The sequence below is a fragment of the Drosophila takahashii genome, chromosome 2L (genome assembly GCF_030179915.1).
Source record: "Drosophila takahashii strain IR98-3 E-12201 chromosome 2L, DtakHiC1v2, whole genome shotgun sequence".
Classification (NCBI taxonomy): Eukaryota; Metazoa; Arthropoda; class Insecta; order Diptera; family Drosophilidae; genus Drosophila; species Drosophila takahashii.
Window position 1 is genome coordinate 25,263,450 of NC_091678.1, and position 27,342 is coordinate 25,290,791.

The 27,342-nt window shown below is 38.7% G+C and overlaps 2 protein-coding genes across 4 annotated transcripts; one reads left to right on the forward strand and one right to left on the reverse strand.

Moving 5' to 3' along the window:
• Window positions 1–290: 290 nt before the first annotated feature.
• On the reverse strand, window positions 291–27,122 carry Hnf4 (Hepatocyte nuclear factor 4). Of its 3 annotated transcripts, XM_017160416.3 has the most exons (8): window positions 26,099–27,122; window positions 21,204–21,370; window positions 3,135–3,597; window positions 2,422–2,918; window positions 2,217–2,354; window positions 1,917–2,153; window positions 1,186–1,845; window positions 291–900 (listed from the first exon to the last, which is right to left on the reverse strand). In XM_017160416.3, exons 2-8 carry the CDS (start codon window positions 21,295–21,297, stop codon window positions 854–856), a joined length of 2,136 nt encoding a protein of 711 aa, XP_017015905.2. In that variant the 5' UTR covers window positions 21,298–21,370; window positions 26,099–27,122; the 3' UTR covers window positions 291–853. The 3 variants fall into 3 exon arrangements, with proteins under 3 accessions (XP_017015905.2, XP_017015896.2, XP_017015914.2); XM_017160407.3 differs by lacking the exons at window positions 21,204–21,370; window positions 26,099–27,122 and adding an exon at window positions 14,142–14,981; XM_017160425.3 differs by lacking the exons at window positions 21,204–21,370; window positions 26,099–27,122 and adding an exon at window positions 4,850–5,030.
• CatB (Catalase B) lies at window positions 22,595–24,634 on the forward strand. Its single transcript, XM_017160437.3, has 2 exons — window positions 22,595–23,569; window positions 23,803–24,634. Exons 1-2 carry the CDS (start codon window positions 22,730–22,732, stop codon window positions 24,481–24,483), a joined length of 1,521 nt encoding a protein of 506 aa, XP_017015926.1. The 5' UTR covers window positions 22,595–22,729; the 3' UTR covers window positions 24,484–24,634.
• Window positions 27,123–27,342: the final 220 nt, after the last annotated feature.

Consider the following 27,342-nt stretch of genomic DNA (forward strand, 5'->3'; position numbering starts at 1 on the left):
CTTCTTCAAAAGGATGTTGTTGGGCTTGGAAAGGTATCAATTTGGAATATGATTTATAACCATTATATTTTATTGTTAAGGAAATTAATTTCTGTATCAACAAATATTTTGTATACTGTCTATAGAAGATTTATATGCGCTTATCATGGGAGAGAAATTTTTATGTAAAGTTTGTCCGTCTGCTTCTATACATTTTTCATTTTAATGACTATTGATCTACAACCCGTCGTCTGATGATGTCAAATATACATGCCTTAAGTTTCCATTAACAATTAAAACAGCGGTGGGAATCGATTTACATTCACATTCTCCAATTTTTATTTTGATTTTGTGTTTATTCATTCAGCCATCTTAGAAATAGTTTGTATATTATACATACTCATATAAAAATAGTTCTTTGTTTAGCATTAAATATATATTACACTTTCAGCGCATAATCTAGACAACACCCTAACCTAAAACAATATATTGCATGGCCTATATGAATGCTTTGTGATCCACGCACAAGTATAAGATAACCAAATAACCAACAAACTCAGTACATGCTAGATGGTGTATATGTATATAGTTGTGTATAATAAACTTCTTGAGCAAAATATGACTCCAAAAATAGATTGCAACTGCGTTAAACATTTAAAAATTAAGCAACAATTTCCAAGATACCTACTTAAGAACTAATAAAAAGTATCAAAATGGTTCAAGGCATAACAATTAAGTAAGTTCTTCATTTTCAATTTCATCTCTGTATAGCACTTGGTGGGGAGTACAGCAAGAGAGGGTCTGTATGTTTGTGGGGAGTGTGCTTAAAGGATGTCCTATTGCAAACTGCATATTGCACCCGATCATTGTTTCATCAGTAGCCAGTCTCTGGCTCCTGTTTCAGCGTCATCCGACAGGGCTCTAAAATATAAACAAAGAAATATATATTAAAAATGGTTTTCATTGTGTTCTTATATTCATAAGATGCGTAGTTTTTAGTATTGATAACGGAAATACTAATGCTTTGATAAGAATCTTTAATTACACTTTAGAAAGGTTTTGGTACTATTGAAATAATATATACCTATATTACAGTCATAACTTGTAATATTTAATTTGTATTTAGGAAGTGTGTTAAAGTAAAGTATTAATATTTTAATGAATGGTTTTTACAGGGTAGGTTACTTGTATATTTATGGTACTCACCCATTCCATAGCCAGCGGATGCGGAGAGCAGTTCCGAAGCCCGGATCTTGAGCGGAGTGCGCCGGAGCAGTTCCTCAGCACTACTGCCCTCGCTGCGGTTGTACTCGTTGAGCGTGATGTCGGCGGGATTGCGCAGACTCAAGCCTCCGCCACCGCTGGACACTTCGACCGGCGAGGCGACCGCTCTTTGGTAGGGATGCAGGCGCTGTGGACTGTGCTGTGATGGCAGCGGTCCGGACCGACTGCCATTGTAGTGCTTGACGGGCATTTCCAGGTAGGAGCTCTCCTGCTGTTGCTGGTGCGTCGCATGTTGCTGGTGCTGCTGTTGTGACTTGGGGCTGTTGAGCGGGGGCGAGATCGCGGCCGGGGCAACGGATGCGGGCGCAGAGGAGGAGGACGAGACGGCTGCAGCGGCTGCGGCTGCTGTGCTGGCCGCGTAGGCTCGGAAGGAGTCATCCGCGCTGTTCGCCTCGATCAGAGCCTGGATGTGCTGCACTTCCAGGTCCAAAGTGTGCGAGCTGGGGCCACCAGTTGTGCCCAGAGAGTCCAGGGAGGAGTTCACCTGACTGCCACCCTCCATGTTGCCCGCGTGGGTGGGACTCTGGTAGTCATTCGACTGATTGGGCGGCGACAACGGCAGAGGATTGTCGGCCAACTCTCCTGTAAAACACAAATAAATAATATTATAAATTATCATTTAAAATAAATCACAATGCTGTATATCTACGCACCTCCAAGCAACATTTCCTGAAGTAACGAATCGATGTGGGCCACTCCAAAGATCTTGGCAAACTGAATCTGTTCGATCATCTGCCAGGTAATGGACTGCAAAACCGGCAGGATGAGCAGGATCTCGCCAAAGCGACCGCGTGACTCGTATTGCCGATCAGAAATGTAGTCCTCGAGATTATTGAGTATCTGATGCCGTAGCGATTTGATGCGATGTGGTTCATTTAAGCCTTTGGCGTCTATAAAGGGATTGTTATAAAATATTTAATAGGTTCACTTGGTTAGCCTCGGGAAAAACTCACTGGGATCGAAGAAGACTAGGGCCTTGATACAGGCGAATTCAGTATCATCGATGCCCACATCCTTCATGACCGTCACTAATTCATCGATGATGCGGGCGCCAATTCGTGAGATGTCCAAATTGGGTGACACAAGAGGATCTGCGGGGGAAAATAAAGACATGGTTACAAAATATTCTAGGCGCAATTCGTGATTTGTGAACATTACCTGGACAGTGCCTGGTGATCACGCAGTTGTTGCTCAGCAGCAGGACATCTTTGAGGTGCATCGAGCGGCGCGACAGACCGAGGAGCAGGTGCTCACCGGCGTGGGCTCGCAGCAGGGCCACCTGGTCGTCCAGCTGCAGCTCGTTAAACGCCGGGATCTGCTTGGCCCACTCCACCAGGGTAAGCAGCTGCTGCTTCATCGACTCGCAGACGTCGTTGATGCTGGCGAACTGCTTTGTGGAGAGGTCCTCGTTGATGTTCGGCTCCATGGCAGCGCCTGCCTTCGACTGGCGCGACTCATTCTCGGCCTTGACCAGTGAGATCACTGACAGCCCGTTTCCCGGATCCGGGTCGTCGTTGGAGGTCCTCCGGCAGCTGATCCGGTCCCGCTCGTTCTGCACCGCCTCCTTCTTCATGCCCGCCTTGAAGCACTTCCTCAGACGGCAGTAGCGGCACTGGTTCCGCTTGTCCTTGTCCACCACGCAGTTCCGCGAAAATCTAGCAAGTAAAAGTGGAGTTGAGTAAGATGGTAGACTGTTTATGGAAGGATCTTACATATATTAATTTAATTGATATAAAAAATTGGTTTTTATTATTTAAAAGTTACAAAGAAATGGTTAAATGGTTTCGTATTTGGGGGTGACCCCTTAATATATTTAAAATACTTAACATTACTGTTGGGTCTTACCCAAATAAAAGACTTTCTCATCATACCTGCAGGTGTACTGGTGGTTCTTCCTCACACTCCTCCTAAAGAATCCTTTGCAGCCATCGCAGCTCGAGGCGCCGTAATGTTTACCCGTCGCCCGATCTCCACAAATGGCACAAACCGTCGGCGATTGCTGTTGTTGCTGCTGCTGCTGTTGGTGTTGCTGCTGCAATTGCTGCTGACTGTTGCTGCTGCCACCTCCGCTTCCGCTCAGGTTGTTGTTGGGCGAGAACATGCTATTGTTGTTGTTGCTGCCACTGCTGGCACTTCCGCCTCCTGCGCTGCCCCCATTACCATTTCCGTTTCCGTTGCAGAGCGCAAAGTTCTCGCTGCTTTGGTTGCTGCTATTGCTCAATCCCAGTCCAACGCCATTGGGGCTGAGGGCGTGGCCGATCGGACTGTGGGGCTGCGAGGCAGCCGGGTAACCTGCAGCCAGGGCATCCGCGTGCATTATGTGGCTTTCCGATTCTGCAAGAAAAGTGAGGAAAACTTTTAGTTATTGGGCGAATCAGTTGAATGTATTCTTAGGATTCTATATGCATTAAGATAACCTTGCTAAATGTAAACCCTTTTTTTATTTTAAAATTAATTTATCAACATTCTAAGAGCTTGTATTAGAATTTGGAATTTCTTAACTGCCACGTCATTTTATATTTTCAAGATGTACCTATTAATAGATTATTGATAGGTGCAAAAAAATATGAGCTTCAGCATTTATTATATATCTTAGCTTAAAAGTATACAAATGTAAAATATTCGCTTTTTTATGAATCTATACCTAATGGGAGAAAATTCTTTAAAAGTTGTCGGATCGATAAAATTATGCGATGTTTTTCGTTATCTACATTTTTTAAGATATGAATTTAAAAAATAGGTTTTTAGGCACTGGACTAGTGTTATATACAGGGCTCTATAATGTCATACAGTTTTTTTTAACAAAAACGTAAGACGACGACTTGCTAAAAATGTCCCGTCATGCTGAAGTCTACAGTTTTGTAACCTCAGAGGCTGGGCACTGTGCGTGTGTTTTAGACGTTGTTTGTGCCTACGCGAATTCCTCTCTGCAGTTTTATATCTACTGGATACGCTTTTAAAAAGCACTAACAATCTTTGCACATAAACAACAATTAAAATTGTACATAGGAAGAAATTCGCTAACGAAATAATATAACTTTTTAATAAGAAAATAAGTGAAAATATACACTTATGTATTTTTAATTCGTTCCTCTTATTTTTAAATAACAATTGAAATCATAAAACTAAATCGTAAACTTTAAATTGTTTTGTTTGCCGGCCTAACAACATTACCTAAGCTTTCAGAATGTCAAATATTTCACGAGAAAACTTATTTCCTACGTATCTTGATATTCGTTGAAAAAAGTTTCAGTCTAGAAGTTAGATATAAACCATTTGCTTGTTTAGAAGGAAATAAATGAGAGAAAATAGTTGTTGACTAGATTTCATGTTTTTTCTTTATAATAATTACACTTTTTAAGTCTAATAAGCAGAAATAATTGATAATATCATATAAGGATGAGTTAATTCTTGTAAAAAAAAGTTTAAAGTTATTCAAATTTTTTTTAGTGTTTTTTTACTTTGACCGTAGCTATACAACGTACGATACACAGGGGTCATTAAGTTGTAGTTTTAAAAAACTGGCAAAAAATCGCGCAATAGCAACAAACAGAAATGGCAAAAACAAATTACAAAAACCACACACCGTCACTGGAGGCAGTGCGGCTGGCGCTGCTGTCGCGCCTGCGTCGACGTCGTCCCGCTGCTGCTGCCACTGCCGCTGCAACAGCGACCCGCCCACCGCCCACTTTGCCACGCAAGAGAATGTTTCCAACGGCCACTCGATCGCGACTAGAAATTTTAACTCTACCGGACTTGCGCACCATTTTAATGCAACTGATTAATGAAAAAACACACGACTCGAAATTTTTCAGTCGCGTATCGTATGTTGTGCCTTTGCACCTCTCTCGCTCTCTCTGCCAACGCACAGTGGGCTAAAACCAAAATGTGGAGCCAAACAATTTTTTACAATTTGTAATAAAAGTCTTTAATTTGGTTCTCATTTATATTACATTTTATATTTTAATGTAAAATTTAAAAGGCAAAATCTTTTTTTACAATTTGTAATAAAAGTCTTAAATTTGGTTCTCCTTTATATTACATTTTGTATTTTAACGTAAAATTTAAAAGACAAAAACCTTTTTTTTTTAGTATATGAAGCAAAACGCGCAACTTTATAATTCTTAATGTTTAAGAATTTGCGGTCCGTCGAGACCGTAAACTACAGTATTACAATCCTTTTCTTTAACTAAGTGTTTTATTGTCATATTAAGATATTCACTTTAAAAAAATGATAATCGTCATATTGTAGTATATTTAAAAAAATTATACATTTGCTTCTTTATTTCCTAGAATAGTATTCGAACTTGATCACGACTAAGTTTTAGACAAAACACTGTTAAGTTTTATTTCAAAACCCACGTCATTCACCCCTTATTAAATTTTGTAAGCTTTAATTTCTACTGTGCGTTTTCAATGTGTGCGTTAATCGACGCTTAAATCAATTCAACTGTGTTTGCATATCTCACTCTTCCGAAGAGAGAGAGAGCGAGACCTCAAAACCAGACTTGGAGCTCGCACACATGCATACATCCCGACACAGCCGCAGAGATAGAAATTCATTTGGTGGACAAAAACAAAAACACAACGACATCGGCCAAACGAATAAACAAATAAATAAATAAAATGTGTAGAAAAAAAGCCGGCTTTAATTTGGACATCGTTATGAGGGATCGTGTGTGTGTATGAGAAAATCATTTGGGAAGACGGAGAAAGAGAGAAACTAGAAATACTAGTAAAACGTAGAAGAGGAAGGGTCGGTAAAAAGTAGTTACTTTTAATAAAAAACAATAAAAGTGGGTACAGTGGGTTACACACAGAAAAATAGCCAACAATTGTAAATTGTGGATACCAAAACAAAATTGGCTTCTTATTATACCCTTGCATTATTATATTTATATATTTTGCGCAGTGTAAAAGCTTACTCAGCCTTAGGTAAAATGGTTGTTTTTTTTTTATTTTCATTTAAGTTATTTTTGATATCAAATTTTATTTTTATTAGGAGTAGTAATTTTTAGTAATTCTTGAAATATTTTTAGATAACTTTCTTTGAGGTTTTATTTAATCTGAACTTCGCTCAAATGAAAATTATTTGTACGTGCAGAACTTTTACATGACATCAAGGTCAAGGTCTTTACCATTGTTTTTATAGAGAAGGGAAGATATTTCTTAACATTTTAATTAAATTCAACTAATCCTGGTTGTTTAGCTTATTAATCAAGCTACAGCAATTGAAATAAAAGTGCACATAAGTAAATTCTTCTATAATTTAAACCGATTGCTAAAAAAAAACATGAAAATATTCCTGATTTAAATTATTTTTATACATACATATCTCGCAGTGAATTTCCCCTAATGAAACGCTTTTAAAGCAATACAAACAGAGCGATTATCCCAAAGCAATCGCGATGGGTGGGTTCTCGAAGATTTTCCACTATTTATCCTATTAGTTTTCATCTCCCGGGAATTCTCTTTAAGTTAATTGATTGGCAAACATTTACAATTTTAATAGACTTTTCATGATTGCACTCCAAACAGCAAATTGCCCAGTTTGTTTACAGATTCTCAGACAATTAATCACGGCACTCCGACAATTCCGATCGATACCTAATGTACACCTGAAATGTATCCTCACCGCTTGAAAATCAAACTCGAAATAAGAGCAGTCACTCGCTCAAGAGAAGTTTAAGTAAAAAATCCAACGCTGATAATTTAGGTGCCAAAAAGTTCTTATCTCTCTGTGTATGGGTGTGCTTTTGTTGTTTTATCACAGTTAATGTTGTTGTTTTTCCCGCTCGAAAAACAAAAAAAGAAATACACTGAAACACCAACGAATAAAAAAGGTAAATAAAAAATACTCATACGCATAATACTCGTTTGCTAGCATTTCGCGCATAAAACTTTCTCGCCCCACTCTCGCTGTCCCTGTCCCTCACTAGCTATGTCTCGCTCGCACACTCCCAGGTTGGGGGAAACAGGCCCCGGTGTAAGTTTTATATATATTTTTAGCCTAGTCATCGTTAGAGTTCACTTTTTTAAGCTGCGTCATCGTTAGTATTGCAAAAATGTTGTTGGCGCTTCTGATGCCCCCTACTGAAGTGGGCAAATCGTAATCTGAGATTAGAAAATATCGGATTCTTGATTCGCCAAAAAAATATTATTTCGAGGATTTCATATGTGTGGTATTCCGCAAGTAGTTTATGGTTCTTGATAAAACGAGAGAGCTGAAAAACAGCAATCAAAGGTATATGTACACATACATACCTAGATTTCACGTTTCCTGATAAGAATCTACAAACAAGTGTAGCCACCTGAAAATCGTATAAAACCAACACAGTATTTTATCTACTAATGTGTTTCAATGTGTTCGGTCTAAGTTTGTTTAATTAATATGCCGAACACAATATTCGCGGCCGGCGGACGACGAGCCCCCAAAAACCCCCCAATAACGTTTTTTAAATAGATCCAGAGAGCGGTTTCGATATGAGAGAATCGAGTATTTTGCGCTTCAACGATAATTTTTGTGTTTACCGATACATCAGTACCACACCATATTTCTCTTATACCTCTCCGCTCTGTGGAGTATTTATTTATAACAACATTATTTACCAAAATAAACAAACAAAAATTAAACCATTGTAAAAGGTACCCCCTAACAAAAAAAATGATCATATCAGTAATTTGTATGGAAGCTCTTTTGAATCATTATTATTGATTTTCTTTGCTTATTTGGTTTTTTGGCATGCCTTTTTTTCTAAATATAACTGATCTTTAATAGAATAAAATATTAGACAGGCATGTTGACAAAATACGTATTTAAAATACACATATTCCTATGTGATTATTTCGGCAAACACGAGTTGGATGAGAACTTTGCTCGAACTACGCAAAATTTGTATTTATTTTTGGATACAATGTTGTTGTTTACCAGAATGATAAACTTATATGTATTTGTGTTTTTAACAACCACATTATATAAGCTTCAGTGGTGTTCTAAAGAAACTGGAATCAGTCTTAGACAGCAGCCATTGCAAAATTTTTAGATCAGTTAATTGATTTAAATTTCTTTGTGTTTAAGAATGTATTGGTCGACGTGTTAAAAATGTATTTCCGGTGGCTTTTGTATGAATAAGAGCTTTTGCATTGAATTAGTCAGCCATTAGTCACAAAAAACAAAAGTTTGATAAGAGCCTTACAGTTTCCATGATTGTGGATTGTAAATTGAGTATTAATTAGAACATACTAAAATTTAGACTTCTCCAGGTTGTCATGGCAGCAATCAGTTTTTCATCTTTATAAAATTTATGGCGGAATTTTAATGGACACATAAAAGTCAAGGTGCCACATAAAAGGTTTTATCTTAAAAATTTTAGACTGTATTTCGACAGAATTATATATTGAATGGCAACCATAGGTTTTTAATAGAGTCTACATGAGCAAATCGGCGACTCAGCTTGATCAGAAATACATATATATAGTTAGTCGGGAGAAAAATCGCTATTATAATACTTAATATTTTTTTGTAATCATTTGGGTTGTACTCGGTTTAGGGAAGTCAGCGAAATCTAAAAAATCTTGAACAAGCTCACATGCACAGATTATTGAGTATGAACAATTGAGCTGAACAATTTAGCAAAGACCTTAATTATTGTTTTGTTTCATCGGCAATGCGAACGACTAGCATTAGCCCACATAAGTGTGTAATTTTGAAACCCCTTAACCCCATCTGGTCGCGCACACATTTATAGTCCCCGATCGAGTTTTATATAGACTCTTATCGCCGTCGCAGCACCGCGGCAGAGACTCAATAACGTGCCTAATGGCAGCGAAGCTCCCAACCGCCGCTGATAGCACACACGGCGTATGATCTATTTAAAATCGGCAAGCGAAATGAAAACACTGGAAATCGAAACCGAATCCGAAAAAATAGCTGCACACACGGTGTCCACATGCGACAAGAGCAATTAGCAGAAATTGAAAACAAATTGAAGGCAGGGGGAGAAAAATTAAAAATGAATCAGCGAGATATCAGCCGGGCTGTTGTTGATATTCCAATTCATATTTCTTTGCAATCTCTGCGTATAAAATAAAGTCATGGGGAAAACAAGTCCCCCCTAAATTAAATACTTAAAAAAATTATAATAAGTTTTTAAAGTTTTGAGTATTTGCAATAAATTTTTCATTTCCCTATATATAAACATATATTGAAGTTCATTTAGTTCAATAAAATATATAAGTTATGTGTGAAAACAAATAAAATACTTAAGCATCATTTTATTAGTTTTAATTGCAAATTAAAATTAATTATACAAAAGTTTAGTGTTTTTTCCTTCCTCATCATTAAGAACCACTTTCAGATTTATTTCTTATTTAAGTTCGTTTAAATTTAAATTGCATGTCAGAGATCCAATTCAATAAATATGCGTAAGACGGACGCCGCAAAATATTGTCTAATTGCCAGGTAGAAATATTGCTTGGGAAACGATCATGTAGGGTGGGTACATATATAATATTATCAGTAGCTTGCGCAGCTGCATGCACCCACACACGAACTGAGCTCATGACAACGCCCAGCAATGATGCAACTTTGAAGGTTGTCTAGTCCATCCCTTTATTATAATCTACGGGGTTCCGATAGTTCCTTGAACTAGCAAGATTTTAGTTTACAACGCGACTTAATTGCATTCGTACTTTCACGAAAACCAATGAAATCTACTGGAATTGTCTTTGGCTCCTCCTGTAATTTCAGCAAATGACTTTGACCCAGCCACCAAAAGGTTGTGTTTAAAATTCTCAAAGTGCAATTAAATTCCGTATTCGACAAACAATCTACCATAAATATCGGACGGGCATTAGCGAAAAGCCGAAAACCCATCCTTTGCATTATATCACGATGGGGAAAACAGTGGGAAAATTTAGAGTCAGAGTTTGGATGGAGCAAACACTTGTGGGTGGAAATATCTGTGAAATCATTGCAAATATGAACCCCAACTCAAACGTTGAGCTCATCTCCAGGAATGAATGCGGTGATCTTTATAGGATTACATTCGCACCCAATCGCGAACTTAGGGAACGATTCCTTTGCCATTAACTGGGGATGATCTCCCGACGGATGTTTACCCTCGACATTAGAAATATCCAACTTTCCATTGTTTGTGCGAAAACCCACAAAGTCAGTTGGAGAGCTTGACAATTGAGTGCAAATATTGATCAATCAATGATAGCCCCACACTTGGGAAATCGCACTATAACATATAATATAATATTTTAATAATTGGGAAGTGTTAATGCTTTAACAATGGGGTTTGTTCAATTAAAAAATTGGCATTATAAAATGATTTTAGTTTTTAATTTTTATTTTTTTAATTTTAGACCAATTTGTATTCCAGTGTATAAGGGAGTGGATGATTTAATTTGGAAAAGCCTCATGCGGTTGTGAGATAGCTTGACCATATTTGCAAGGCAAATATAAATTCTGACAACACTTTGAGGATATTCCAGCTAACCGAATGCGATCATTGGTTTAAGTTGGGCTAGGTTAGGTTATTGAAAGATCAACAAGAACTTCTAACGATCGTACTCAGCTTCTCAGATTTTCCCTCGTTTGCCTGATCCAATTAAAAGCGACGGCGTCTCGTAAGATTCAACTTTTTTATTGGCATTATCATTATTTTTATGACTAATAATTGCGCTCATATTGTCTATAATTAAAATACTAAAAACGTCTCAATTAAATTGTTATTAACAAAAAGGCAAAGCGGCAAGCGGCAAGCAGCACACGGACCAATCAAACAGCAAGACGACAGCTTAAACTATTGTATCTGTGCAAATGTATCTCTATCTCTAGACCTGCTGCTGAAAGTAAAACTTCTCGCCTGGTACTCAGAATCGAGTCAAGTGTAATTTCCATTAACTATGTTTGTTATGGTCGCCGTGTCCGTCTGGCCTCTTAATTGGGCGCTAACGTGTTTCAGATACATTTGTATCTCCAAATAGCAAATAGCCGACAGCAATTAAAGCAATCCTCGCCTTGAACCGCGTATCATGACATTTAGAACTTGGCTGTGCCAAGCGCTCGTTTAGTTCACCCAAAGCTCAGCTCTACATTACTCGTCTTAGATTTGATCAGACTCATCTCCTCAAAAAATATGTTCTTCCCTATCGCCCCTTTTGGGTGCGTCGGGTGCCGAAGCCTACGCATTCTATTATAATACTAATTAGCATACATGGGCACTCATAGTCTTTCTTCCAGCGAAGAGCGAACTGCAAGTCACGGTGACGAGAGCTGTGACTGAGAGCGTGTGAAAGCAGTGATTAAAAATCCCCAAACGAAGTTTTTATTAGCACTTTTCTGAATGGGATGTATTAAACCGATAATGCAGCTTGTCAGAATGACCCAACACAAATTAAGCTGAGCCTAACCTACCCCAAAATATAAGATAAATATATATAAGAGAAACAGGAGCCCAAAGTTTTACTCCACAAGTTTCCAAGGTTTTTCCGGGTTTCTTGTGAGAGGAATGAATCCTAACATGTTTTCAAAATTACCAGAGTCTTCTTTTTTGTAATTATCCCTCTGGTTTATAAAGTTATCACTTTAAAATTGAATGGATTTCAATCTGTGAAGTACTCCAAAAAAATATTATATAACGCTCTTGAATACTTTATTTAGTGAAATTAACTACTATTTGACAAATAAAACATTCGATTTAAGGCTTATCTTTTTTGGTTGTTGTGTTTTCAAGTGTCTGCACTCAATCTGACTCAATTTTGTCCAGTTTTTTTGGCAGTACTTAACGATAACAGCAGAGTTCTGTAGATCTTGAGTGGTCTTCTCTTTTACATAGTGATATGCACATAGCACGGCTAGTATTTCCGGTTAGATCACTGTCATCGGCGAACTAGTGATTAGTTCAATAAGGTAGCTGAATAATTGCAAAGAAATTAAATACGAACTGCACGTGTAGTTGTAGTTGAAGTTGTTTTTCTTGTGATCGCTGCTTTTATTGAGGGGTTACCAAGTGCTCATCGCCCTTGATGTGTTAGGATCAAGGGGGTTATTTGTATTAGTAACAAAGGTATAAATAATTTGAATGTTTTAAAAACGACTGAGTGGCAATTGTTAATTAACCCAACCAGTCGTGTGCGACAATATCAGAGAAAAATATTTAAAATCGGCTGAGTGAATTTTGGTTGGTTCTATCTATAGCATGATAATCACACCGTATTCCACTCTCCCGAAACCTCGCGCACAAATAACGAAATAAACAAAAACATATATTTTAATGTTTTTAATCTCAAATTAAAGCACGCATTATAATCGTATAATTTGTTCTAAACAAAGAAAGACATACGGTGTTGGAAACCGGCAACGTTCGAACATTAAAGTACCCTTGATATTTTTAATTGTGACTACTTTTAAAACGAAAAACAAAAATGTGTCTTAAGTTTTTTGTTTTTAATTTAATTTGTATTTAAAGGATCAGTTAAAAAAAAACCTATTTCTAGGGTACGTTAAGAATAACCCAACTTATAAGTTGGCTAATTATATTTGCCTTTGGCTGTTTGTGACTTTCTCTGTTTCTTGGCTTTTGATGGAATCTTATCGCCTTTGATGCACACGGGCAGAGAATCATAATCGCTGATAAGCATTGCAATAAAGTTGTTTTTATGGAACTGCTATATGTGATAATGAGCCCAGAATGCCACGATAAATCCTCTACCCCCTATGAATGGCTTGCACATGATGGAATCACTTATCTGATGGCAGATATAGCCAGAGATAAAACCCATATCGGGAATGGGCAACGAATTACAGTGCAATTGCTTGTTTAGACCCACAAATCGCAAATCGATGGGCACATAATGAGGAGAGATCTGGAGGAATTGTGTCGCCTGATTTTGGCTTCGAATTATTTGCGATGTTGTCATGGACGCAATTAAGTGTATCTTATCAGAGGCGTTCAACTCTGGGAACGAAACACATTGCGAAGGTGGCCAGTTTAAGCTAATAGATACCCACTAAAACTTATTTTGGAGCTTATAAAAAGTGTATATACGATATAATTAATATATTTTTATTTTATTAAAAATATAACTTCCCATTGGGAAGTTCATTAATATTCATTACCATATCTGTATGTTATCAATTTTTGCAGAAGCTTTTCTCAGCATGACTCGATGAAATTTGAGATTGCGGGGATTCCCACTGATTCCTATTTAAATGTTACAGTGTTATCTATTAGTGTAGATTATTTCCAAAACTGCGCATTTTAAATTACCTACCAACATGGCTTTTACCCCCATCGGTCCTAGATTAATTCTAATCTCATAAATCTGCTTAATCAAAAAGTAGTACGTTGAATTGAAGCATAAAAAGTAATTTATTGGGCTTGAAGCACTTTAAATTTTCTCTCTAATTTGATTTTTATTTGTCCTTTTATAATTTATATGAAAAATCTCAAAGGACTCCAAACTTTGATAGTTCGGTGCGAATACTTTTTTTATTTATACTAATGATCGGTAAATAAATTTAATAAAGGGAAAATATAATTAGTAAAGATTTCTTTAAAGATTCTTTATGTTCTTTTCTTTCTTTTTCTGAATTTAAAATGGCTAAAAAGGCAACCATACCTCTGTCTAAAAGTGTGCTATACAATATAATCAGAAACTTGTGCTGCATTTAAAGGGAGACATTATTTATTTTCATTGAAATAATTGTAGGATCTTTAATAATATTGTATAGGTGCAACATTAAGTAACATTCGTAAACAAGTTTTATCCTGACAAGTAGAACAGTTAAGAAAGTAGTACGTATCTCAGTCAAAGCCTTTCATCTCTATAAAAAGTAAATATCCTTTTGCCGATTTCCCACTCACCCATAATGTGCAGAAGATTTTCTTCCAGAAGAAAGGCATCGTCATAGCTTGAATTAGTCAGATTCTCCGTTTTCATATTTAGCAAACTGGGCAACATTGAGGCATACATTTAGATTGCGTTAATCTCTGCTGATAGTTCACGTTTTCAAATAATATATATGTGTATTAGACCGATCCGGTTGGTAGCAATGGATTTCACAAAGTGTAGGAGACGCCTTCCAAGTTCCTGGTGCGTATTTATGCAAATCGTAGACGAGGGGGAGTGCGAGTGTGGCAAAATCGGGTAAATATTTGAAAATCCTTCACACTCGTTGGCAAATTGAGTTTTTCACAAACTGTTGCTGGTTTTGTCGCTGCTGCCGACTTTGTTGTTATTGTTGGTGAGCATTTTTTTTAGATATAATTCTCTTGCTTTTTTGCTGGTTTTTTTCGAAGCCAGCTAAGGTGAGGGGCCAGAGACACACTTAAGTAAAGTTAAATATTTGCACAAATTAAAACCGAAAATAGCTGAAGCGATGAAAGTTAAGGAGCGAGGGAAAACACAGAACCGCTAAAAAAACCGAAGCGAACCGAACCGTCGGCAATTGGTTCGATACGAGATATATATTTACATACGAATCGGATAAATAAATAAATGCGAATTGGGCGGTAGGTTGAATTGTACAAAATATCACAGTCCTTTTGCGGGGGAAGTCCTTTTTTTTGCCGCACAGGTGCTCTTGAATATTTTTTTCCAGTTGCAAGTAGTGTTTCTCAAGCCGGCTTGCTTTTTGATTTATGTGGGTAAAAAAGGGTGTGAGCCTGCGGCGCCTCTCGGCTGTCTGTATTATTACCGCCTAGTGCAAAACACTGACTAAACCTCAAATAATGTTCTCAACACGTACTAACTGTCTTAATATTATTTGTTGTAGATATAGAAGCCGACGGCCCCGACGAAGCGACAACGAAAGCTTTGGATCGCTCGGCTGGCTCGAAGCTGACCGAGCCCAACGATCGTACAAAAACTTTAATAAATATTATTACTACGGCAGTGGCTATTCTGGCTATTCAGCCTGTTGTTGTTGGCTCTGTGATTAATATTATTATTGCAGCAGTCGTCTTGGCAAAATTGTTAACAGTTCAGTTCGGATCGGATCGGATCGCTCGGATCGGCTTGGATCGCTTTCGATCGCCTCGAATCGGGGGCATGCGCAGAAGATCGACGCTGCTACATCGGCCGGTCTTATCAGACTAGATTAAGCGGATTCTACTCACACCAGCACAGAGTGCCGAGTATATAATTCAAATTGTTTAATGGCACATATAATAAAACCATATCTGTGTACATTTGCTTGGGGCTATGTGTGTTTTTGAGCTTTCATTAAATAAATAGTTTTTATTGCTTATTTTTTCACAGTTTCGAAGATTACCAAAAGTTGGGCACTCCGAAAAAAGGTCTTGAGTTGGGGCGCTTTATTACGTTAGGGGAGGAAAGGTAAGATATTAATAATGCATTCAATTCAATCTATTGCAGAAAAGGGGTTTTTGAATGTTTACGCCCTTCAATAGAAGAGGGACGCATAAAACACATGATTATAAAGAATCTAGTATTTCCATTTTCTTTAACAACTTTTTATCTAAAGGTAACAAAAATCTGAAAAATACAAAAATGTCCAAAACGCTAATTTAACATTTTTTTATGGGATTTCCAATCAAATACAATAATCGAGTTTAAAGGCTTTAATGATTACATTTATTATGTACCTTTTTAAAAAATTAGATATGGGCACTTCCAAAATGTCGCTCGGGACATTTGCACACCTTTAAAGTTGAAAAAAAAGTGTAAAACAATGGATTTTAATTTTAATTATGGGCTTTTCTTTTCACTCTTCCCAAGCTCTATTTTTGGTAAAAATCTTGATCTTGTACCACTTTTAGTTTTTAAGATATCGGTAAAAAACTGCCGTATTCGCTCGGGACAAAAATAGAAGTGGATTTCGGGGAAGTTCATACAACACCAGAAATTAGCGAACTCTGATGGAATATTTTAATGCGATTTTTTTAGAATGTTGTTCAAACATGTCGCTGTGAAATGCTTTTGGTTTTACTCAAAAACTCTTTGCCGTTTTTTTTTTTATGCAGTTTCAACCACATTCGCTCGGGACATGTCGCTCGGGACATTTTTTCCGACTGTTTTGTAAAGCGGATTTCTTTACCTCTATCTCTCAATTGCTGGATGTTTTGCTTTTAACTTAATAGTTTAGCATGTGAATGAAGCATTCAGTACAGAAAAATGTCACATATTAGCATTCCTATAGGATAAATTAACAACAGAAGACAGGTCCAAAAAATAACAAAAAAATAGCCAAAAACTGATTTTTGCGTATATTGGTGGGGTTTGTCATAAAAATAATCAAACTATACTCCAAATTTGTAGTTAAGCTCAGTATCCAACTAATTAGAAACTAATATCGGGGCAAAATCATGTGGAAATATGTTTTATTCAAGTTTCAAGGTTTTTGGCTTGGTGGACTTTTTTTTGGAAGTGCAGTAGAGTATAATTTCCTGACATGTACGGACCGTGTTAAAAGCTCTCACTCACTGTTCCCTAATCTGATAATATTTCTTCAAATACTCCTGGGTGGGTTTAACAATTCAAGAGCTTTTTAGCCTAGGTAAAATGTGTTTCTCTATTATTCTATTTGTAGATCACTTCACTTTCAGCTCGACAAACAGTCATTCTGGTATCTCCGTAGTTGCTTATCAAAGCCGGAGCTGCAGCCTCGTCGCCTCAGACAGCGTCAGAAAGAGATAGAGATATGAGGGGGAGAAAGTATACTGTGTAGTGGGGCATTATAATAGGTCGTTTGTTTCTGATGATACAGTCGACTTGGCTGAGTCGGTTAGTAAGCGCCTCTGGCTAAGCCGTTCAAGGCACTCGCTTCTCGGTCGCTTATCAGTGATATTCTGAAAAGCAGTCGGAAAATTTAGATTTTCCAAGATACTGGACGAAAACACGATGACATGCCGCTTGGAGTATCTTCAAATGATTTGTTTGGTTTTTCGGTTTCTTTGGGCTCGGCTCTGATTGATACTTGTGATTCAATTGAATATAATTTGCTGTCATTCAACACCATCGCATGCACAATCGCAGTCAGCTGGACGTCGCCAGCCGTACTTTATACGGCGGAATTTCTGTGACGAAACGGAGCTCCACGCCAGCCCCAGTTGCCCACTCATGGTGCACTTTGCTTCATTCCATTCCATTTCGAACGCCGCCCGATTGGCGTCATCATGGGACATCACCAACATCGGCTTTTGCGGAAACTCGATATAATTATGATGGGGCGATTCTGGTCGCAACAAAGGGGTTGAGTTGGCTAATTGTTATACGCAGCGAATTTTGATTGAATGTAAATGGCTGTGATACACACAAACGATCGAGTTTTAACAGCTGTGTCAGACTACATTTTTAGATTTGTCACCGAAGGAAATCTTCAGAAAGATTTCTATTTGACGATCTTAGATATTATTACGCAGTGCAAATTTAACTGCCTAAGACCCGTTTTCTCGTCCGCATGTTATATTTTACGTAGTTTTAAAACTTTTTAAGCTTATGGGAATTACGAGTTTAAAGCCAACTTTAAATTTAACACGCGGAAGAGAAAACGAATCTAAATCGAATTTATCCACATCTTTATTTCTTTTCGAACAAATTAACATTCAAAACTTTTCGAAATTTTGTGTACATAATAAAGTTATTTTAAACTACTTGGAATGAAAAAACATAAGCTTCAAACTAAAATATTTATATGTTTTAAAAAATGTATTAGATTAGTAAATTAAATTAAATTAAATTGTTTTGTATTTAATAAATAATATTTATAATCTTTCCAATAACATTAAATCTTTTTTTTAATAAACTGAATATCTGAATATTATTCCTGGCAAACTGTATATACACGTTTTTCTCACCAAAATAATCGCTTTGGCATTGCTGCAAGCATCATCTGGATGATCCCTTGAAATGGGGTTGAGAGATTGCATTAAGTGCAATTACAAAATATGTTTACGAACACCCATCAGTAATCTGTGTGACTTTCTGTAAGCCGAGCGATCAGGACATGACGCATATGTTGTGGCTTGAATGCAGCCCCCAACTTATTTTATTCGATCCAATGCGAATGAATCACAACCACACACACAATAATAGTTGTCCCCACAATCGGGAATCCGAATTCGAATCCAGCAACTCCGGCAGTTGCTATCCGAGAGATATATTTCCTGGGGTGTGGCGGTGATGAAAACAATGTTCATACATGTGTGTATATTTGTGAGGGGAAAACAGCAGTAAGAGTGGAAAACAACGGGCAAAGAGATAGAATTGAAATAAAATGCATGTCATGTTCGAGCTGATGGCTGTCGCTTTTCCCGGCCACATGTGGCGACCCTTGGTGGTTTGCAATTTCCAAGGAATTATGAAAATTAGCCAAGCCAAGCCAAATGCCAAGCTGCTATTTTTTGTTTTCCTTCGCTCGATCTTCTGGTGCTTCGTTAAGTGAATTTTGTGCGAAACTTATTATTTTATTTGCATACATTTTTATAAAGACAACACAGCCCCGAAGTATGAACCGAGAGCTCCCGCTTTTCGTATTTCGTATCCATGGGATACACATGTGATTTGCATGTGCTGTTCGTCATCGGCTTCATGATCATGATCACTCGTCGTCGGCTGACTGCAATGCAATGATGACGAGCGCAATAATGACGATTATGGTATTCATAATGTTTGACTGCAATTTACTATTTACACTTCATTTAGCGGCGACAACTTTAAGTGAAATGTGTCCACATTGGCTGAGTGGTTCGCTCGCTTTCCTGTATCTGTGGGATACTGTGAGATACGTTAAACAATAAGATATAATAAGCATCGCAATTGAATAAAGCGGCCCGCAGCTCCAGCTAATTGGAGAATTAGCTCAAGTGTGAGGATAGTGCGGCCAAGTGGATTGTGTAAGGAGTGAATCTCGGGAATGGGTTCACTAAAGACTACTAACAGCCAGGTACTCGACTCGAAAAGCTTTTCCCTCACCCCCACGAAGTGAAACAAATTCAGTTCTAAAGATTCACTAACTGCCATGGTCAGCAAGTAATGTAATACCAGTTAACAAGAAAAAATTGATGAAATACGCCATGAAAGCGACCTTGCTTTTCCGGTAACGTATTATAATTTTTGGTATGGTAACAATTTATTCTTAAAGCGTGAAAAACGTTTTTGACACTATTTTATATTCTAGCTTGAGTTCCGATTTTGGCCGTCCAATACTTGTTTTACAGGTAATAGAATGTCCTTTAACTTTCTTATAAACATCATTGAGTTTCAGTCATTAGTTTAGAAGCTACATATCGTCAAAGTGTACGCAATGAAGCGTATTTCATAAATTTTTTTGTAAACTGGTGTAATTAAAAATTATTCGAAATATACGAAAATTCAAAAGAGACAGTTGTAGCAATACCCATATACTGAGATTAAGTTAAAAGTTAGTATAATTAATTACCAGTCCAAGGGCCGTTTTCTCGTCCCCATAATAAATTTAAAGTACTCTATTTAATCTGATATCTCCTACCTTTTCAAGCTTTTAAGCCTTCTTAAGACTATCCCATATCTCAATGCAATTCTTCGATTTAGCACAATCAATCAGTTAAAAAATCCTTTAAAACCCACATCTTGGCAATGGTTTTGCATGAGCATAAGAAATATGAAACTTTCTTATCTGGCGGTCACTCTCAGTTCTTATTATCCCATACATGTATATATGTTTGCTTGACGATTGCAAAAGCCTTCTAGACCTCAAGCAAAGCGACATATTTGTTTACTTTATATCATATGTGACGCAAGGCACCTCTTGAGTTATCTACCATGGAAATTAATGAATGTCCAAGGCGGATATCACAGAATATGAACGAATAAATAGATTTATTTATGTGGGTTACTTCGTTGGTTTGTCTGCCAATGCGGCTAAACCATCTTAGATAGCGGAAAACGGTCTTTTTAATTATACCGCTTGACCCAAAACCAAAACGTACCAGAAAAAAATAAAAAGCCTCAATGAATCGAAGACCGGCGGAGATTTGCGAAAGCCGAGCCGAAGGCGAATGCAAATCAAGGGAGTTCGCGTCTGGGCGATAACCCCCATATCATATCAGCAGGGTGGGAGAGTCGCCCGGTCTGACGGTTCTCGATTTATGTAGAAAATATACGTCTATAGTATATATAGCGGCCCGGGCCCCTGAACCTCTCCCATGCATAATACCACGGAATTACAGGAGGCATAAATAGGTTCGAAAATAAGTAAAGGCACATCGACTAAGGTGACACAAGCCCCACTCAGGCTGATCGTCTCTATAAATATTCAACAAGTATGAGACGCGGCTTGTAAGCTGGGCAAGCTGGGTATATACTATGCATATAAGCCCCAGTATTTAGTCGCACCGTGTGTTTGCCATTGCGCATACTTAACCCTTCGGGGTTAAGTTAAACATTACGATTACGTTTCGCAGCGCTTAAAATTGTGCGCGTTTCCTTTGTTTTCCGCAGCCCTATTCGCTAGATGGCATTCCTTTGCCATCTGTGCGCCGCTTCAAATGTAACTTTAATTCCATCATCAGCGGTTGCAGCAGGCGACACTGCCAGCAAATTTTCCTAATCAATAAACAAATTATAAACATTTATAATGATTGCAGGCTTATCGGTTGGAAAGAGGTCTTATCAAGGCCAAGTCGCTCTATTTATAATGCTACCACTTGCCGATGAGATTCGAAAAAGATTTTGCTGCCACACGTGGCACGTGTTAAACGTATTGTCCGTCACAAAAAGGTTTGACTGTTTAAAGTCGTAAATATTATCGCAAACTGGGAAAACTTAATAGGTAAAATATTCTTTAAAATTTAAGGTACACCATAGTTTTAGCTAGATAAACTCAATCTCAAAAGGGAATTTCTAAAAATATTATTCCTACTTAAACTGAGACTATTAGCTATACAATGAATTTAAAAAAAATTAAAAAATAGTTACAAACATACCCGGTTCTGGTAATTCCTGCTCCATTTTCTCCACCTTGTTCACCTTCATTAGCTGCTGGCCATCCGTAACGCTCAGATCCTGAGGATGCTTCATGTTATGTGGTCACTTTTATTTACAGGTCGGTCGCAGAGATCCAATCACATAGTCATAAAGTGAGGCCCGGCAACTGTAAGTGGGAAAGGCAATCGATAAGCTGTCGTATATCAATCTATTGCTGGCTAAACCCGCAGAACGCATGGCGAACACATTAAATTTTTAATGATGGGCCGCTAATCGAACTGAAGTATCGCCTGTAAATCTACAAAAATATAGCTGTATTGTATTCGTCGTTTGTGCACACAATGTAGGTGTCAACTCGAGTGCCCGACAACCAAGCGCTTCACATTACATGGCCCCCACCGGATATTTTTAGTAGGGAGGAGTCACTTGTTTTACGATCCCATATCAGCAGTATGCCAGACACACCTGTACTAGGTATAGTGTTTATTGGACTTCTATAAAGCAAAGCTATGTACAGTGTATACACTCCCAAAATATCAAATATCAAAACTCAAAAAAAAGGGTAACACAAAGACCCAAAAAATACCCGAAATCATAATCTTCTTCGCTTTATTGACTGGCCCAGGGGCAGATAAAAACACTCATTTGCGGCAAAAAAGCAAAAAAAAAAAAGAGAAGGTAAAAAAAGAATTCAGTGACTGCCGATAACGCTGAAACAGAATTTCTGATTATCAGACATTTATTGTTTCTTCTGGCCATTTACCATTATGTGAATTTGTTTTTCGCGCCCGACTTTTTGCGATTTTTGCTCGAGTGCCAGAACAGCCGATAAGCCCCATGGGCTCTATGGGTTCTACCGCACTGGTTCCCCCGTATCTCCCCTGAGTTTCTCTCTCTTATCGCTTATCGTGGTGCCACTGACGCAGACCCCCTCGTCTGCATTGTCAATTGTTCACCTTTGAACCCTCGTGAATGTCGCGAGCCGCGTGAAACGACGCCAAAAATAAAAATCCTAAACCCAAACAGAACGTTTTGGCTGGCAGACCTAAATATATATCTACGTTTCCGGTAAAAGCTGATAACTAAAGACCCTAAAATTTTAAAATGTACTACTATCTTAGTAGTGAATGAAATTAATCTCAGAAAACTAACTCCTTTCCTGCGTTTACCTAGTATTTTACTGTTAATAGATTCTAGAAATATGAAATAAAATTTTTTTTATATTTAATATTTTCATATATAATTTACATAAAGTTCTTCTATAAAAGCTCCCACTTGTAACAGCAGAAAGTGCAATGTAATGCTTGGTAGTCAATACTTGTGATCTATTGAGTTGTTTGCCATTTTCACACCTTCTCAGGTCTTCTTAGAACTAGACTTCACTTTAAGTTCACACATTTGACGTCCACTTCCACTCACAACATCCTCGTTTGCTGTTCAAATCAATTGTGTGAAATATTTCTTTGAATTGCGTTACTTATTTTGAAATTTCTCTGGCGGCACCATCTCGATACAAAATTTGAAAATGTGTTCACGCGATCCGGCCACAAATCAATTGATCGACTACAAGAACAATGACTCCGAGGTGCAAAAGGAGATCACGACATCCAGCGGAACTCCGGTTGGCGTAAAGGATGCCATACAGACGGTGGGGCCAAGGGGACCGGCTTTGCTTCAGGACTTTCAGTTTCTCGACGAGATGATGCACTTCGATTCGGAACGGATTCCCGAAAGAGTGGCCTACGCCAAGGGAGCTGGGGCCTTTGGCTACTTTGAGTGCACCCATGACATTTCCAAGTTCTGTGCTGCCACAATTTTCGATAAGGTTAAGAAACGTTGTGCCATCGCCATGAGATTTTCGGTGGCTTGTGGGGAGCCGGGTTCGGCAGATACAATCCGCGAACAGCGCGGATTTTCGGTCAAGTTCTATACCGACGACGGTATCTGGGACATTGTAGGCTGCAACATGCCCGTGCATTATGTGAGGGATCCCATGCTGTTCCCCAGCTTGATCCATGCCCAAAAGCGCAATCCGCAGACCCATCTGAGGGATCCCGACATGTTCTGGGATTTCATGACCCTACGGCCGGAAACGCTGCATGCTCTTCTCATGTACTTCAGCGATCGGGGAACCCCCGATGGATATCGCCACCTGCACGGCTACGGAGTGCACACCTATCGCATGATTAATGCAACTGGGGAGACGCAGTACGTCAAATTTCACTTTAAGACCGATCAGGGTGTCAAGAACCTGGACAGCCGACGCTGCGAAGAGCTAATGTCCCACGATCCGGATTATGCCATCAGAGATCTGTATAACTCGATAAAGAAGGGCAACTATCCCAGCTGGTCCATGTATATTCAGGTAGGAATATGAACTAAAAAAGAGATAGCCTCGGGTTCCAGCGATAACTATTCCATAACCATTGGATACATAGAATGTAGTTTAAAATGGCTACTTCATATTAACACTAATCATAAGAACAGGTTCTTTATTACCAAGATCAAGTCGGATCTATACGGTTACTCTATAACTTGGAATCGCGATATTATAATCAATGTCTGAGTTAATACCTCTTTATAAAACTTATTCCACAGGTGATGCTCAACGAGGAGGCCAAGAAGTGTCGTTTCAACCCGTTCGATGTGACCAAGGTGTGGCCCCAGAAGGATTTTCCCCTGCTGCCGGTTGGCAAACTCGTCCTCGATCGCAACCCCACCAACTACTTCACGGAGGTGGAGCAGCTGGCCTTCAGTCCGGCCCACATGGTTCCGGGGATCGAGCCGTCGCCGGATAAGATGCTCCAGGGTCGTCTCTTTGCCTACGGGGACTCGCAGCGTCATCGCTTGGGCGTCAACTACATGCAGATACCGGTCAACTGTCCTTACAGGGTTAATGTGAGGAACTTCCAGCGGGATGGCCAAATGACGGTGACTGACAATCAAAACGGGGCCCCCAACTACTTCCCCAACTCGTTCTGCGGCCCCAAGGAAAGCCCCCGGGCCCTGGGCCTGCAAACCTGCTGCCCCCTGACCGGAGATGTCTACCGCTTTATGAGCGGTGATACCGAAGATAACTTCAGCCAGGTCACCGACTTTTGGACCTACACCCTTGACAATTGCGGCAGGAAGCGTCTTATTCGCAACTTGTCCGAGCATCTGACTGAGGCCAGTCAGTTCCTTCAGGAGCGGGCAGTAAAACTATTCACCATGGTCCACTCCGATTTCGGACGACTGATGACGGAGGCCCTGAACACGGCCAGAATATCCAAATTCTAGAACATTTCACTAAGCACTTTAGACGTAGCAGCGCAGAGGATATTGAATATTATTATTATTGTAATGAAAATGTTTGGTTTAGAATCTTGTTTAACTCATAAAATTGTCATGGCTAATGTGATTGATTATTAAATTGTAAATTTGAATTCAATTAGGTACATTTTTTAAACGGCTAAAAGATATCTACTCTTTAGTTATGTGTGACATGCATATAAGTTCTGCAAAAATAATAAAAAGTTAAGTTAAGTACTCAACAAGTAAATGTATAAGGTCTAACAAATTTTATGGTGGAAATGGGGGTTTACAATTTGAAATACTTTATTTTCAATCTTGTCTGACCTTAAATATGAGATTGTAAAATGTTGCTTTCTAGCAGTTAATCTCGATTCAAGTTTATGCTTCGACAAATACTAAAAGGTCTTCCCCTAAAGGTTTCCCTGCATACTGTTGGGAGTTGACCTTGGCTGGTGGCAAACGATCATCGCTAATCTGGTTACCCAACCGATCTGATGGCTGTGATTATCCAACCCGGATGATAGTGCCCTTTCGGAGACCTCTCCTCATCGCCACCCCATCGAGATCTGTCATTAGCTAGCCGCTCTGTTTACATGCTACACACGCGCATTGGGGTATTTAAGGTATACCAAAAGAGTTTTTTGTAAAAAAAAAGGGTTTTAGGGTCTGCGAACTGGCTTCAAAGTTTATCACTCATACGCACTGTTGCCCTTGATCAAAAAGTTTAGATTTCTCCCCTCTCCCTTTTTTTATTTAATGGTTCCAACCAAATTCATAATTTGACAAGACTAAATGATATTTTTCGACCAAATACGTGTAGTATTTGTAATATTTAAGAAAAATGCCGAAAAAAAATTTAAGTTCTCACATACATTATACCCTTGTAGAGGGTATTATAATTTCAGTCAGATGTTAGCAACGCAGTGAATATATATATATATATATTCTTGATCAGGACCAATAGCCGAGTCTATCTAGCCATGTCCGTCTGTCCGTCTGTCTGTCTGTCCGTCTGTCCGTCTGTCCGTTTCTATGCGAACTAGTCTCTCAGTTTTAAAGCTATCGCGATGAAACTTTCCCAAAAGTCTTCTTTCTATTGCAGGTAGTACATACATATGTCGGAGCGAGCCGGATCGGGCCACTATATCTTAAGGCTTCCATAGGAATATTCAAACAAATATAAGAAAATTCATTGTAACTTTGTAGGAAGTAGGCGTTTTGATTCTTGACTACTTATGTATAAACAAAATTAAAATAGATACGCTGAATCTGGAATCCCTGGAACTGTATCGAGTGAGCATTACTTTATCTGCAAGGGTATATAAGCTTCGGCTGGCCGAAGTTAGCTTTCTTTCTTGTTTTCTGCTCACTTTAATCTACTACTACTATAATGATTAATAAATATTTCTCCCCCCTTCATGATCTCATTTCGAATAATCTTTACCGCTTTACCACCTTCGTAACGCACTGTACAGGGCACCCTGGATATAAAGCCGAAAAGCTTGTCCAACTCAAATAGTCGGCGGCAAATGTAGTAAATGTTGGCAACTGGTTAGGTGACTTGAAAAGCCAGTAACTAAGAACACAACAATAAACTTACTTTAAGCTCAATGGCCAGACGATGTTCTAACTATCTTTGTTGTAGTTGCCTTTGTTGTTGTTTGCTCAACTGCAGGGCTTTTATCAGCGATTGTTGTTTTTGTTTTTTTAGTTGTTATTGTTGAGCTGACCGCATGAATGAAAGCGAATAGGGAAAAAGGCAGACACACACTTGTTGATTTCTTTATGCGATTTCGTGGCTCGTTATAATTAACGTTTCTCCGTTTTTTACATTTATTTTGTTTTTTATTTTTATTTTTGTTTTCTTTTTTGCACTGCGACACGCTTGTCCGTTTTTTTGGGGGGGATTTTGTTTGGCTTTTGGTTTTTTATTATTATTGCACTTGTTGCCGCCGCTGTGAAATTCATCTCGGGCGTTTTTTAATGAGTGGCTCTTGGCAGCACAGTTGTATAACTACCCGCACTGCATATTCATTTATATCAAGCAAAGCGGAATATATAGCTTATAAACATTGTCTTTGTTTTTGCCTTTTGCAGTTGTTTCTTTCAACGTCACTGGAATTCAACTACGGCTTCTGTTCCGTTACAAAAGCGCTCTTGCTCCTCTCACTTATCACTTTCTGTCTCGCCCTCGCCTCCCACTCTCTCCGCCTGCTCTCTCTCCTCTCTCTTTCCCGCACACACACTAGAACGCAGCTGTTACGTAGTTGTTTTTGCCAAACAAAAATTCCATTTACTTTATAAGTTTAATATGCATTAATTGCATAAATGCAGCGTTTCTTAAAGGGGGTTTTTCGGGGTGGCGGGGAATGTGCTCGACTTGCAAACTGCAGTTGATTGAACCCGCTCTCTTGCACACACACGCACACACTCGCACACCCACGTTCCAATTGGAGAAGAGAAGAGAACCCGGCGCACCGATTGACAATTGGCGACTGAAATCAAAGTCGCCAAATCGAGCGAAAAGATACAAAATAAAAATAAAAACAACAACCACACACACCGTTGCAAAAAGTGGAAAACGCGTGTGCAGGGCAAGACGCGATAATATCACATTTTGTTGCTAATATTCTGTTTGACAGAGTTTAAAACGGAGCCACGCGAAAATAGCAACAAAGCAGAGAGTGAGAGTGCAATTGTGGGTGAGAGTGTGTGACCAAAGCAGAGAGTGAGAGTGCAATTGTGGGTGAGAGTGTGTGACCATCACGTCAATTTTAAGCGATCGCCTTAGAGCGTTGCCAGACGGTCAAAGAAAGCGACAGTCCGGTGGCACTGTTTACAACA

Coding starts and splice junctions, on each gene's coding strand:
- Hnf4 (XM_017160425.3), bottom strand. CDS start 5,030: ATGGTGCGCAAGTCCGGTAGAGTTAAAATTTCTAGTCGCGATCGAGTG. Junction 2,154..2,216: donor CCTAGTCTTCTTCGATCCCA/GTGAGTTTTTCC, acceptor ATCCCTTTATAG/ACGCCAAAGGCTTAAATGAA. Junction 1,846..1,916: donor TCAGGAAATGTTGCTTGGAG/GTGCGTAGATAT, acceptor TGTGTTTTACAG/GAGAGTTGGCCGACAATCCT.
- CatB (XM_017160437.3), top strand. CDS start 22,730: ATGTGTTCACGCGATCCGGCCACAAATCAATTGATCGACTACAAGAAC. Junction 23,570..23,802: donor GCTGGTCCATGTATATTCAG/GTAGGAATATGA, acceptor CTTATTCCACAG/GTGATGCTCAACGAGGAGGC.